At 55.5% G+C, this 12,760-nt stretch overlaps 9 protein-coding genes across 9 annotated transcripts; 5 read left to right on the top strand and 4 right to left on the bottom strand.

Annotated features, from left to right (window-relative positions):
* Window positions 1-332: 332 nt before the first annotated feature.
* CCMA1212_010617 (uncharacterized protein) lies at window positions 333-1,630 on the bottom strand (the record flags this gene model as incomplete). The annotated part of the gene is made up of 2 exons (XM_073707653.1): window positions 333-1,455; window positions 1,551-1,630. The coding sequence occupies 2 exons, from the start codon at window positions 1,628-1,630 to the stop codon at window positions 333-335; spliced, it is 1,203 nt and encodes a 400-aa protein (XP_073553826.1).
* Window positions 1,631-2,229: 599 nt separating this feature from the next.
* On the top strand, window positions 2,230-3,260 carry CCMA1212_010616 (uncharacterized protein; the record flags this gene model as incomplete). Its single annotated transcript, XM_073707652.1, has 2 exons — window positions 2,230-2,272; window positions 2,422-3,260. 2 exons carry the CDS (start codon window positions 2,230-2,232, stop codon window positions 3,258-3,260), a joined length of 882 nt encoding a protein of 293 aa, XP_073553825.1.
* A 70-nt stretch (window positions 3,261-3,330) lies between these two features.
* On the bottom strand, window positions 3,331-4,642 carry CCMA1212_010615 (uncharacterized protein; the record flags this gene model as incomplete). Its single annotated transcript, XM_073707651.1, has 2 exons — window positions 3,331-3,714; window positions 3,788-4,642. 2 exons carry the CDS (start codon window positions 4,640-4,642, stop codon window positions 3,331-3,333), a joined length of 1,239 nt encoding a protein of 412 aa, XP_073553824.1.
* A 969-nt stretch (window positions 4,643-5,611) lies between these two features.
* CCMA1212_010614 (Hydroxyacid-oxoacid transhydrogenase) lies at window positions 5,612-7,313 on the top strand (the record flags this gene model as incomplete). Its single annotated transcript, XM_073707650.1, has 4 exons — window positions 5,612-5,641; window positions 5,711-6,102; window positions 6,188-6,825; window positions 6,886-7,313. 4 exons carry the CDS (start codon window positions 5,612-5,614, stop codon window positions 7,311-7,313), a joined length of 1,488 nt encoding a protein of 495 aa, XP_073553823.1.
* Window positions 7,314-7,333: 20 nt separating this feature from the next.
* Window positions 7,334-7,997, bottom strand: CCMA1212_010613 (Dynactin subunit 6; the record flags this gene model as incomplete). The annotated part of the gene is made up of 2 exons (XM_073707649.1): window positions 7,334-7,522; window positions 7,605-7,997. The coding sequence occupies 2 exons, from the start codon at window positions 7,995-7,997 to the stop codon at window positions 7,334-7,336; spliced, it is 582 nt and encodes a 193-aa protein (XP_073553822.1).
* On the top strand, window positions 7,792-8,031 carry CCMA1212_010612 (uncharacterized protein; the record flags this gene model as incomplete). The annotated part of the gene is made up of 1 exon (XM_073707648.1): window positions 7,792-8,031. The coding sequence occupies one exon, from the start codon at window positions 7,792-7,794 to the stop codon at window positions 8,029-8,031; it is 240 nt and encodes a 79-aa protein (XP_073553821.1).
* Window positions 8,032-8,402: 371 nt separating this feature from the next.
* On the bottom strand, window positions 8,403-9,855 carry CCMA1212_010611 (2-oxoisovalerate dehydrogenase subunit alpha; the record flags this gene model as incomplete). The annotated part of the gene is made up of 2 exons (XM_073707647.1): window positions 8,403-9,188; window positions 9,253-9,855. The coding sequence occupies 2 exons, from the start codon at window positions 9,853-9,855 to the stop codon at window positions 8,403-8,405; spliced, it is 1,389 nt and encodes a 462-aa protein (XP_073553820.1).
* A 902-nt stretch (window positions 9,856-10,757) lies between these two features.
* On the top strand, window positions 10,758-10,940 carry CCMA1212_010610 (uncharacterized protein; the record flags this gene model as incomplete). The annotated part of the gene is made up of 1 exon (XM_073707646.1): window positions 10,758-10,940. One exon carries the CDS (start codon window positions 10,758-10,760, stop codon window positions 10,938-10,940), a length of 183 nt encoding a protein of 60 aa, XP_073553819.1.
* A 297-nt stretch (window positions 10,941-11,237) lies between these two features.
* Window positions 11,238-12,272, top strand: CCMA1212_010609 (2-methoxy-6-polyprenyl-1,4-benzoquinol methylase; the record flags this gene model as incomplete). Its single annotated transcript, XM_073707645.1, has 2 exons — window positions 11,238-11,506; window positions 11,615-12,272. The coding sequence occupies 2 exons, from the start codon at window positions 11,238-11,240 to the stop codon at window positions 12,270-12,272; spliced, it is 927 nt and encodes a 308-aa protein (XP_073553851.1).
* Between the last annotated feature and the right edge of the window lie 488 nt (window positions 12,273-12,760).

Below are 12,760 nucleotides of genomic sequence, written 5' to 3'. Positions count from 1 at the left end.
GGGTGGCGGCGCGAGTGGTGCCTTGTGTACCTGGTGGCTGTTAAGGGTTGAGACGGTTCCAGCTTGGCAGCTCACTGGAAGGTTGAAGCTGTCAAAGAGGCCTGATTTCAAGGGCTTACAGGGTTCCATACCTTACCTTGCCAGGTACTTATTAAGGCACGAGGAGGCCGTGTCCGTTGGCTGGCAATCAGGGCCAATCAGGGTCAATCAGGGTACACCGACGAGCGGCTTATTGACGTCATGGGCCATGTCACTGGCAACACGCATCCTCTCACGCATAGGCTTGCTTCAGTACTGTAAACACTGGATAAGCGTCTACTGCAAACTGATTTTCATCGTATATTGAGGCTCCCCAGCCAATCCAAGACAGCTTGCTGGCCAGCGTCGTTCAAGCCAAGCTCCTCGCCCTCCTGTCCCACCTCGACAACCCGAACTCTGCGTTCCGGCTCCCTTGCCATCTTATGCGCGTCTTCATCCCACCTGGCCCGCTCCTTAAGCTCGACCATCCCGATGCTCCGCCGCATAAAGCTGGCCATTTCGGCCGCCTGCGCCATGAACGTGTGTCTCGTATCTACGACTCCGGACCTTGACTTTGTTGTTGAGTCCCTCTTCGTTCGACAGTCATGGCGATGGTCATCAGGATGATGATGATGATGATGCAACGGCGACTTCGACGGTGCGTCGTGCAAGAGCAGCGTTTCGGGGATTTTGAGAGTCGACGCCCTCGGGGGAAACGCAAGGTGGGATCTGCGAGACGCGCCCAACGTCTCCTCCTCCTCAGACACGTCATGCTGTCCCTTCATGGCGCTCACAAGGCTGGCAAGCGCGGGGGAGGCGTAAAACGACTCGGGAATGGCCAGTCCCGGATTGTGGAAGAAGAGGCTTGGGCTGGCAAAGGGGTCAAAGAGGTTGTGCGGCTCCTGGAACAGAGCCACCAGTCTGTCGCCCAGGGCGTCGAGCCTGAGATTGCCGTTCTCGCGCCGCAGCGCCCTCAGCGCGTCCCTCGGGGACTTGGCACCGCGGACCTTGTGGCCCGGCAGGAACATGGTCCAGTTGTAGACACCGTTGTAGGCCGCGACGCCGCGGACGGCGAAGCGCTTGTGCGGATGGGACTCTGTCAGGGAGAGCGACATGGCCAGCCCGGCGCCGAGGTGAGAGCCGTAGACGTAAATGCCGCCGCGGCCGATGGCCGGGGGCTTCAGGGCATCGGCTATCCAGCGGTACGCAAATGCCACGTCGTGGATCGGCACCGGCCAGTCGACCGAGTCGTCGAGATGGTCATCATCCTGGCTTGCGGCACGGGGACGCTCAGTCGCCCACCGGTAGTTGATGCTGGCAACGGGCCGGTCGTACAGAAACTCCGGCAGCTGCCTCACGCCATTGGGACTGTCTGGCTGCGAAGGCAGATGCACGATGAGGGCTTTTGGAGGCGAAAACTCATCAACGTTGTACAAGCTATTGCAGGTGTCAGTAGGAGGTGAAGGCACGTCTTTCGGTGGGTTTGTCGGGGTTTTACAGACTCGACTTCTACAGAACCCCCTGAGCCGCACGCTACCGGGACGCTCTTCCGGATGGGACGGTGGGCTGATCTCAGCACGCTGAAGCATCGGCGGCGAAGCGATGAAAACATGGCCAAAGAGACTCGGAGGCGTCAGCTCACTCGCCCATGCGTACTGAGTACGGGTGCTGTGCCGGGGAAGCGTCGCATCTGCCTCTGCCCGCTACCCTGCAGTTGATGAAAATTTTTGGTGGTGTCGTTGTCTCACTCTGCGTTGGAGATGGCGGGCCGGAAGTTCAGGTGTGAAGATTGAGCGAAGCTTTTTCTCCGAGTCTTTGTCTTTGGAGTCGGTGCCAGTGAATGTTTGGGCTATACGGACGATTGCATGGTGAGCTTCATCTTTTTTTTGACATGGAAATTGTTAAGCTGGTAATTAGAGCAGCTGCTGGTGCCATTTTCGTAGCTTCCATCCCAGCAATAAAGTCCACATATTTGGGCAGCCAAGAATTAATGCCATGACCCGTAAAAAGACCACTAAGTACCGTAATCGCCATACATGCTGCAATCAACTCATTTATGCAAATGCAATCACAACAAAACCCTCTTGCCCTCCTCATCTTGAGCTGTTTTGAAACGCCATACCCCCCCTCTCACCACACATCAGCTCAATTGAAGCACACACACACAGCAGCCAAACCAATCGCAGCCAAACTGTTTGCCGATACAGTACCATGGCCCCTCTGCGGCAATTCATCGTCTTCGGGACAGACAGTGGTGGGTTACATTCTCCTCCAAGCAATTGCCCAACAACAAGTTTCACCACACTATTTGACACTTGGACTGCATGATTTTTTCTATCGTGTATGAGAACAAAGGGAGAAAACAAATCAGTGATGAGTGAGCTAACTCTGACGCCTGCCAAGCCGGCCTCGAGCGTTCATTACGCTTCCTTCAGGCCCTAGTCACCCTCATCGCCACATATCCAACCGCCCAACTCGCAGCCCTGCTCCATCTGACGTCGATCAGCGCTCACGTCCCGCCCCCAGCGTCATTCCTGCAGCTGCAGTCCAAGATCAACCTGACCAGACGCCTCCTGCGCCTCTTCCGCTTCCTGGAGCAGTTCAAGCTGGGCTGGGACTTTTATGTCTCTGGCGTGTTGGACTTTGATACCTGGCTCGACGTGGTCGGCAAGACGTGCCTGGGCATCTTTGGCATGCTCGAGTCCGTCACTCTGCTGGATCTGCTGGAGATTGACCAGCTGGAGATATTCGGTGCCGAGCAGACGGCGAGCCTGAACCACCAAGCTCAGTATTTCTGGCTCATCGGTTTATGCATCTCTCTCTTTCGCTCGGGTACCAGACTGTTGCATTTGCTAGGCAATCGTAAAGTGATCTCCAGTCCCTCGTCTGGCCGCGACGCAGGGGAGAAGGAGGGCTCGCAAACTGAAAGCGAGCATCAAGCCGGAGGCGAGGTATCATCGAAAGATGGTGTTGTAGCTGCACCAAGGGCGCCGGCAGGAAATCATGCAAAGGAGTCCGAGCATCGCATCGAAGCCAAGAGCGGAGCAGCGCAATCCAGCGATAGCGTCTATTCGTTGCTGATGAGAACCTTGGCCGACGCCTTGGACTTGCTCCTCCCGGCAACTGCTATTGGGCTGGTCGAGCTAGATTCCGCGGCCATTGCAACAGCCATGATTATCACCACAGCCATCACCGCCAACGATGTATGGGTCAGGTGCGGCAAGGAGATGCATCGTCGATAAGGGCAAAGCGTCATGTGGCGGAACCAGAGCTGAGTATCATAGTAGCAAGCTTGATAGATACAATGGGCAACTATACCGCCGCCAAAGGCTCGCTGCTCGTTGCCTCGAGTTTCTCGGTCGGATGCTCCTGTTCCCACTCCAGCCTCTCCCGAACCATGTTCCGCTTGCACCACACAACGGTGATGGCGCCCCAAATCGCACACCAGATAAAAGGCACGGCCCAGCAGATTCCATATGCCACGGTTGCTGGAATGGGATGCAGGAGAGCTACCACGGTCAGGGCAGCGGCCAAGACAAGAGCAGGAATGGACCAAAACAATGACTGGACGAGCAGCATGGTCCGGAAGCGGGGACTGGCGTGGTAACGTGCCGCAAGAGCCTCTCGAAACGGGCGACCTGCGCCGGCATTGACTGCGACGACGTCCTCGATGAAGTAGTACACCCCTGGAAGCACCTATTTGATAAGAAAGAGACAGCGTTAGTCTTGTAGATGAAGGATTGAGACACAGGAGGGTCTTCTTTCGTACCTTTTCGCCTTTCCCGGTAGAGCTCAGTCGAAAGGGGGCGGGCCAGTTCATCAAGTGGAACAGCGTAATCAGAGCCAGCACGCCGCCAATGCAGTACAGGATGGCCGGGGCTGGCATGCAGAGCACGCGCAGCCAGACCTCGTGCGGCGCACTGCCGACGATGAAGAGGGCCGTGACGGCCGTGATGGTGATGACCGACGTCCAGTTTATAATGTCGAAGCACCAGCGGCTGTCCGTGCCCAGAGGGCGGTAGAACCTCTCCTTCTTCATCAGGCGCAGCGTTCTGATGGCAAACTCGACGTATGTCGGCCCGCCCCAGATGGTCGTGACGACGGCAAAGATGATCCAGCCCGCGACATGGCCCGCGTATCGCATCGCGTAGTAGAGCAGGATCGGCACTATCGAGCCGTCGATGAAGACCATGATGGCGAAGAGGATCAGCCGCCAGCGCTTCCAGCCGTGATGCCACGTAAACGGCAGCTGGGGCAGCAGCTGGGGGTTGTTGCCGTAGTAGTCCATCAGCGTGCGGTCTCGTCGCTTCCACTCCCTGCGCGTTCCGGCCCGCGAGTCGTAGTAAACCTCTGCATGTGGGCGCAGGGAATATGAGAGGCTGCGTCGAGGGGCGCCATCCGTGCGGGTCGCGTCCAGGCTTCGTCCTGTGCCCGTGCGGTTGCTGGACACAAAGGTCACGATGTTGGGCAGAGAGGTGGTGCCCTGCTGGGACGAGGTGATGCCGCCGTTGATGGAGGCATCGGCAGCTCGTCCCCCGGCTGAGGCTGACGCAGAGGCATTGGTTGTTGGTGTATCCGACAGCGATCGGACGGGTGCTGAATCCTTGCCTGCGCCGGGCATCATGCAGCGGGTATGGCGATGCGATGAGGGAAGAGGTAAAGAAAACAAAAGAACAAAACGGGCTCGAATGGAAGTGAAGATGGAATAAGATAAAAAAAGAAAAACTGGGTATCAATGAATCAGAGATGGAAGGGTTTTGAAAAAATCAGACTATCTGTTTGTTAGGCTGGACAACGTCGCACGGGCGCCATTTCCCTTATTAAGAAGTCGAGCGTAGCATCAAGAAGAGGAAAGAAAAAAACAAGGACAGACAGCACAGGGTTGTCAATCAGGGCAAGAGTGTGGCAGCGCAGCATCGGGCAACGGACAGCGGGATTCAGAGGGCGATGACGTTGTCGCCCGGTGCGAATGCGAGCCCCGATGGCAGCAGCAGCGCTTGAGATGATCCGGCTGAGCCGATGGCATAACAGACGCTCCGCACGGCGTAATTAAAAGCCTCTCACAACTACCTAGGTAGGTAGATAACGAACGACATGCTAGTACTTGACTGGGCGACTGTCACAGGCAGACCTTGAAAATAAGCAACAAGCTTAAGGTATACGAACAAGCGGGCGGTTCTTCCTGCGGGAATCCTTCCAGAAAATCGATCGCCAAGTCAGTAAGCCTGGGTAATGGGCACTTGCGTACTTAGGTAATCATTGTATCATACTAGTAGGTTATTCCTATCCCGATCCCGATGACCTCGGCTTCCCCATATTCCCAAGTCCGTCACTGGAGCTCCTAACTCTAAGCGGCAGCCTTAACCCGCAACCGCGACTCCGTTCCCCGGAGCCTCTTAACGCGAATCTCCCATACAAACAACCGGGGCTGCAAGGCCCAATTGCCGATACCCCATAATGTTGACATGAACCACTAGGTGCTCGATTCGGTAGTCAACTCTGGCTTCTAACACCCAACCCCGCATCGTTCCAACTACCTTGGATTGCCGATTGGAATCCTCGAGACTCACCAGCATCAATAACAACAGCAACAATGGCAGCCTCCGTCAGAGTAATGCCGAATGTATGGCCTCACCCTCTAACCAGATGCTTCACTTGGGCATGTTTAACCAACCACAATCTGTTTCCTTAGGCCGCCAAGCGAGCTTCGAGCCTCCTCCGCACCATCCAGTACACCCATCCTCCATCGTGCCCGTGCCACTCCAATCCGGGCTACCACCGGCGTGCGCCCACCCCCATCTCCAGCCCTCAGCACAGAGGAGGCCGTCGCTATGCCACGCCTTCGAACGCGGACCTGAAGGAGTATGCCTTTGAAATGGCGGCTTCTTCCATCCGGTTCGGTGCTGGCGCCACCCAGGAAGTCGGCATGGATCTCCAGAACCTCGGCTCGAAACGAGTCTGCGTTGTCACTGACAAGACCGTCAACCAACTCGATGCCATGAGACAGGTTCGAGAGGCCCTGGATCGCGAAGGCATCAACTACAAGGTCTACTCCGACGTGAGGATCGAACCAAAAGACAGCTCGTAATTGCCCACCTGCTCCAAAAACTGTTCAGCTTCCCATTGCGCCCCTCACTTGACTAACGTATGGAACTCCTACACACATTAGCATCAAGGACGCCATTGCGTGGGCGAGACCATATGAGCCAGATGCTTTCCTCGCCGTCGGTGGAGGCTCCGTCATGGACACGGCCAAACTGATGAATCTCTATTCGTCGTACCCGGATGCCGACTTCCTCGACTTTGTCAACGCACCACTCGGAAAGGGGCGCCCAATTGACAAGCCCTTGAGGCCATTGATCGCCGTCCCGACCACTGCTGGCACTGGCAGTGAGACCACGGGCACAGCCATCTTCGATCTCGTCTCCAAGAGGGCCAAGACGGGCGTCGCTCACCGGAACCTCAAGCCCACTCTTGGGATATGCGATCCCCTCAACACACGCACCATGCCTGCTGCCGTCAAGGCCAGCTCCGGCCTCGACGTCCTGTGCCACTCTCTCGAGTCGTGGACAGCGATCCCGTATACCGAGCGTACACCTCGGCCCTCGAACCCAATCCTCCGTCCAGCCTACCAGGGTGCCAATCCCATCTCAGATATCTTCTCTCTGAACGCACTGAAGAGCACAATCAAGTACCTCCCTCGTGCGGTAAAGGATCCGGAGGATTTTGAAGCTCAGAGCGAGATGCTTTTGGCGGCAACGCTTGCTGGAGTTGGCTTTGGAAACGCCGGTGTCCACTTATGCCACGGTACGTGACCCTCGTTCTACCATTGCGCGAGCGGCTTGTTGAGACTAGTTGTGAATGTAGGCATGTCGTATCCCATCTCGGGCCAGAATCCGGGGTATAAGCACGCCGGCTACGACATCCCGAACCCGCTCATTCCACACGGCGTTTCGGTGGCGGTTTCTGCCCCCGCCGTGTTCAGGTTCACGGCGCCTTCTAACCCGGAAAGGCATCTCATTGCGGCCGAGGCGTTCGGCGTGGACATTTCCAACGCCAAGGCGGAGAGTGCTGGTGAGATCCTGGCAGAGGCACTGATCAAGTTCCTCCAGGACCTGGGTGACCAGCCAAACGGCTTAAAGGACCTGGGTTTCGGCAGCGAACACATTGACGCGCTCGTCGAAGGCACCATTCCGCAGGCCCGAGTGCTGAAACTTGCCCCCAGTCTCTCCACCGAACTGCAGACCGAGAAGGAGCAACTGCGTGCGCTGTTCGAGGACGCCATGAGCTATTGATGTGGCATGCAGTAGTTGGACTATCGGAACTTGTCTGGGTTACTCGGTATCATCTTCCTCAGCATAGCAATCTGTTTCACTATGCTCAGCTTCCGAAGCTCTGGAGTTCCGCGCTTGTCAGTTCGCCATGTGCCGTTTGAGTAAACAACCGTGTTGTCGGGCAGCACCTCGCCGCTGGCAATGATGGATAAGTGTGACACCGTGCAATTCTAAAGTCGCGTTAGCTTCCGCCCTTTCCCCTTCCTTTGCCCCATAGTCACTCAAGTGATGGACACTGAAGCTTCGCCTTACCTTTCCAATTCTGGCGCCACTTCCAATTCTGCTCCCAACCTGAATCACGCTGCCTTCGCCAATCTCTGTCCCTCCCGCTTCGACGACTGAGCCTGCTTCGATGAGAACGTAGTCCCCAAGGCTGACGCCGCCCGCGCCCTTTCCGGTATTGTCTGGAGGAGCTCCGAGATGCACCCGCTCCTGGACGATGCAGCGCCGCCCGACGAGGACGCTGCCGACGCTGGACTCGATGCGCGACCGGGGGTGTATCACCGTCTCTGCCTGCATCGTGATCGAATGGCTGCCCAGCAGGACCGCATTGTCCGAGATGGTGAGCGATGTGGAGAAGTTGACGGGCGGCTTCGGGCCGCTGCGGTCGACGGCCGGGAGGATGGAGTGCCTCTTGCTTGACATGGATGCGGCGATGTTCAAGGTGACGATATTTTGAGACACACACAGAGAGAGAGAGAGAGAGGGAGTGAGGGAGTGATGTTTAGGTAGAGTAGCTTCAGAGCTTGGAGCAGAGAGAGCTCTGTGCTGGAAATCAACATTGACGAGCATCGTCCAATCATTGAGCAGGGGAGCATGCGCTAGGGACTTGGACGCGCTAGTGTCAGCCATGTGCTAAGCAAGCCGAGCCGGCTGCACTAGTACCGGTGAGGTAACACGAGACAAAAGCTGATCCAGCGATGGCTCTTTTCTTTTCTTCTCTCCTCGATCAGTCACGATGGCCTCGATGTTGAATTGTGTATTGAATGCGTGCTTATTTTCATTCGACTCTTTTACGAAAATATCAACTTATTTACATATAACAGCAGTCTAATTGTCCTTTTCAACAACCAGGCTGTCCAATCCGCCCTCATAAGTCCCGATATCGTATTCCTCAGGGTATGTTTCCAACATCGTCTTCAGCTGACCCATCTGCTCCTTCAGATCTGGCGTCAGATTCTCATACACGTCCTCAAACATGGACCTGATGGGCGGCTTCTTCTCCCTCTCTGCTTCGCTGAAAGCCTTCAAGATCTCTTTTCTCAGGCTGTCCCTGGCCTCCTTCTCCTTGGTCTCGTCCCAGCAGCCCTTGGCCTCCATCCACTTCCTCAGCCGGGTAATGGGGTTGTCTCGCCGCTTCCAGTCCTCGACCTCGACACGAGCCCGGTACGCAAATGAGTCGTCGGAAGTGCTGTGGTGAGAGACACGGTACGTCATGGCTTCAATCAGAACTGGCTTGCCGCCATCTTGCAGGGCCATTTCCCGCGCCTTCTTGGTGGCCTCCCTGACTGCCCAGATGTCGTTTCCGTCGATTCGAATGGTGTCAATTCCATACCCGATTCCCCTGCTTGCGATGCCGTCTCCGCGGTACTGGTCGAGAGTAGGTGTAGAAATGGCGAATCCGTTGTTACGGCAGATGAAGACGACGGGACAAGAGCGCGTGGCGGCAATGTTGAGCGCCGCGTGGAAATCACCCTCACTGGCGGCTCCTTCACCAAAGAAGACGGCTGCCACCCGCGGCTTTACGCTGGGATCCTGCAACCTCTGTAGCTTCAGAGCATAAGCCGCCCCCGAAGCCTGCGGAAGCTGCGTTGCCAATGGTGAAGAGACGGTGTGCTTTTTTGCCAAAACATGTGGTTAGCAAGCGAGTCGCGGGCGTAGCATCCGGGGGTGTACTCACGATGTTGAGCTCCTTGGAACCGTAGTGAATGGGCATGTTCCTCCCCCGGCCATTGTCCTTCTTGTTGGCAAAGAGCTGCGACATGAATTGCTCTGTCGTGAACCCCCTCTCCTTGAAGAAACCCTGCTCTCGGTACTGGCAGAAGACAACGTCGTCTCTGTCCAGCACACTGGAGGTGCCGACGCTCACGGCTTCCTCGCCGGCGCTTACCATATAAAAGCTGAGGCGGCCCTGCCTCTGAGCGTCGAACATGATGAGATCCAGGATGGAGATGAAGAGCATGTCCTTGTAGAGCTTGACGACGGCCTCGTCGGTGATGTCGGGGCTGAAGGAGGGGTCGACCACTTGGCCATTCTGGTCGACGACTCGGTACGTCGGCAGGGCTGTGTATGAGGCGGGCGTCTCGAACTTGAGGGTGCTGGTGAAGGAGCTCTTGAGAGCGCCGGGGAAAGAGACGAAGTTGGAGTTGGGCCGCTGCGAGAGGCTGCCAGCGCTCCGGACCGGGTTCGAGATGACGGAGACGGACGGCCTTGGTGCGACTGCCAGTCTCCGTACCGAGGCCCTCTGGAGGACGCGAGGGTTCATCTTGAGCGGGTTCGTCATTACGCCTTGCTGCAAGAACACAATCCTCTTTTCCTAATCCACAGCAGAAAAGCAGGCTCTCCTTGGTTAATATTATAAGCAGATCCGGGGATTGGCTCTGGTTGTCGTCGTCTTTATGCTCGGGACAAGGCACGAGTTCTGCCGATGGAGAGCGGTCACGATTGAGCCGACACAATCCGTCAGCACGCTAACGGGGGGCACTTCCGAGGTGTCTTTAGGTAAGCCGCTGCTCATCGCCTTGGGAGCTGTATGAGGATTGAATCTCGGTTCAGGTTGTTTAAAGCTGCCTTGTCTCGCTGCCGTTGAATGTTATGAGGTAGTGCTATACTTGGTAACGGTGCGGTGATGATACAAGGGTTTACCGTGCATTGCGTTGGGTACCTTATGACGGTAGATCGTCTTTCTGGACAGCACTTCACCTTATGGAAGATTCCCGTGAGTGCCCGAATGTAGTATTCTGAGTCCTTTCATTCTCTCGCCTTGTTTGATTCAAGCATCTCAAGATAGGTAGGCCTTGCGTGGTCTGTACACGCTCGGTCTATCATGGGTGAACGGAGGGACGAGTGGCAGCCGGGTGGCAGAACATGCGGAATTCACTGCATCAGCTGGCAAAGACGATTGCTCAACAATTTCAGTCATCTGGACCAGGTGCTTGTTGTATTTTTATTTTCTTTTAAATATAAGAAGCTCCACCATGAACACAGTTCCTCGATAGTCTCCCAGTTGAAACCATCACCGCTCTACCTATCCCACAGCACCTCGCCATCACCACACAGCTACGGCGACTCTTCACTCCAACGCGCAAATTCTCAGCAACCGTAAGAAGGGCAAAACAACAAAGGATTTCATCATAAAAAGGACCTTTATCCTCTAATTTCCCCACTCAATTTCACCCTTCGCAAATGGCCACTCCAGCGATCAACCTGGTGATGCTCATCCTCAGCCTCTTCGTCTTCGTCGCTCTGATTGGCTGGCTCTTCCAGAAGAGTATCCACCGCTTCATCCAGGCCCTCGCCGTCTATCGCCAGCAAAACATCCAACCTCAGTCCACTTCTAGCGACGTCGAGGCGGCAGAAAGACAGTAGAAACTCACCTGGTAGGGCCTTTGATTCCCATCAATTCGATTCTGTCTTGCCATTGCTGACCTGATTCTTTTCAGGGCGACAGACTTGCGCCTTGTTGCAGCATAGCTTCTGGCAAGGAAAAATAAAAAAATAAAACTCACACTTAAGAGTGAGAAGCCCCAGCACAGGACAATCAAGAGATTCTCCCACCACGTCTCATTCGTCACCAAGATCATACTCACCATACAACCGGCATTTCTTCTACTCTGAACAGACAACGAGGCATCAGAAAGCAAAGCAACCAAACAACACAGAATAATGTCTGCTCCTTCACTCCTAAGATGCCGCGCAGGCCTCTTGCGGCCCACGGCTTGCATCTCCCGCATGAACCATCGCCTCCTCTCTACCACACGCCAGCCGCAGTCATCAGAGCCATCGTCTACCTCCGACCGCCAGACTCACTTTGGATTCGAGACGGTCACGGAATCCGTCAAGCGGGAGCGGGTTGCCGAGGTCTTCACCAGCGTTGCTGAATCGTACGACAAGATGAACGACCTGATGTCACTAGGAGTTCATCGCTTGTGGAAGTGAGTCTCATTTCCTTCACTGTTCTTCTCTCCTGCACTCATCCGAGGCCCATATCAACATACGTCCTCTGGGCGGATCAATGGCTAATCGGCAACTCACCACTTCAGGGATCACTTCGTCTCCTCACTCAACCCAGGAGCCACAAACCCTCCCGGCATGCCCCAGCGCATCCTCGACGTCGCCGGAGGCACCGGCGACATCGCCTTCCGCATGCTGCAGCACTCCCACGTCAACAACGGCAACCCAAACGTCCACGTCACCATCTCAGACATCAACCCCGCCATGCTCGCCGTCGGCAGGCAGCGCTCCCTCGCCCTCCCCGCCTCCCACCAGTCCTCCCTCTCCTTCCTCGAGGCAAACGCCGAGGCCCTGCCGTCGTCGCTCGAGGACAACTCGCTCGACCTCTACACGGTCGCCTTTGGCATCCGCAACTTCTCCAACATGCCTGCCGCCCTGAAGGAGGCGTACAGAGTCCTCAAGCCGGGCGGCGTCTTCGCCTGCATGGAGTTCTCCAAGGTCGACAAGTACCCCCTGTTCAACGCCATCTACAAGCAATGGTCTTTCAGCGCCATCCCATTGATCGGTCAGCTCGTTGCGGGGGATCGTGATAGCTACCAGTATCTGGTGGAAAGCATTGAGCGGTTTCCCTCTCAAGAAGACTTCCGAGACATGATTGCAGATGCGGGCTTTGCCATTGTAGGAAAGGGATACGAGGACCTTACCGGTGGTGTCGCAGCCATTCATAAGGGTATCAAGCCCCTATGAGTATTTCCCCCATCTTTGCAGACTTTGTCTTGTATATTAGTGTAGTAAAGATATCGGCGCATCATAAGCCAAAAATTCAGCAATGAGGATAATCGCCCAGACACGCCGTCACTTTTACAGATCGGAAAGGACAACATGACCGCCGGTTTGAAAGCTAGGTATCACGATTTTTTTTTCCCCAGAGTTTATTGCAACAATTTCTCTCTTTTTTTCTTTCTTTTGATAACTGAACTATTTTGAGGTGCCAATGGAAAAGGAAGGCTAAAAAAAATCTCAAGCCAACACTTGGTCCTCCCGGAAGCTCATGAGATACGTTATGTACTGCATGAATAGTTCTGGACCCTGCTCTCCTACCTTCCAGAGCCTAACGCCAGTTTGTCCCAAAGGAAAACCACGTGAACGAGATGTGTTTCTCAAATCTGGGCGCGCCCGAAGCAGAAAAAAGAATAAGAGGAAAGACGCAAAACGAAGCCCACTACAGCGGGCTG

This window comes from Trichoderma ghanense, assembly GCF_004382785.1.
Source record: "Trichoderma ghanense strain CCMA-1212 chromosome Unknown scaffold_28, whole genome shotgun sequence".
Lineage (NCBI taxonomy): Eukaryota > Fungi > Ascomycota > Sordariomycetes > Hypocreales > Hypocreaceae > Trichoderma > Trichoderma ghanense.
This window is presented reverse-complemented; position numbering and strand designations above follow the sequence as displayed.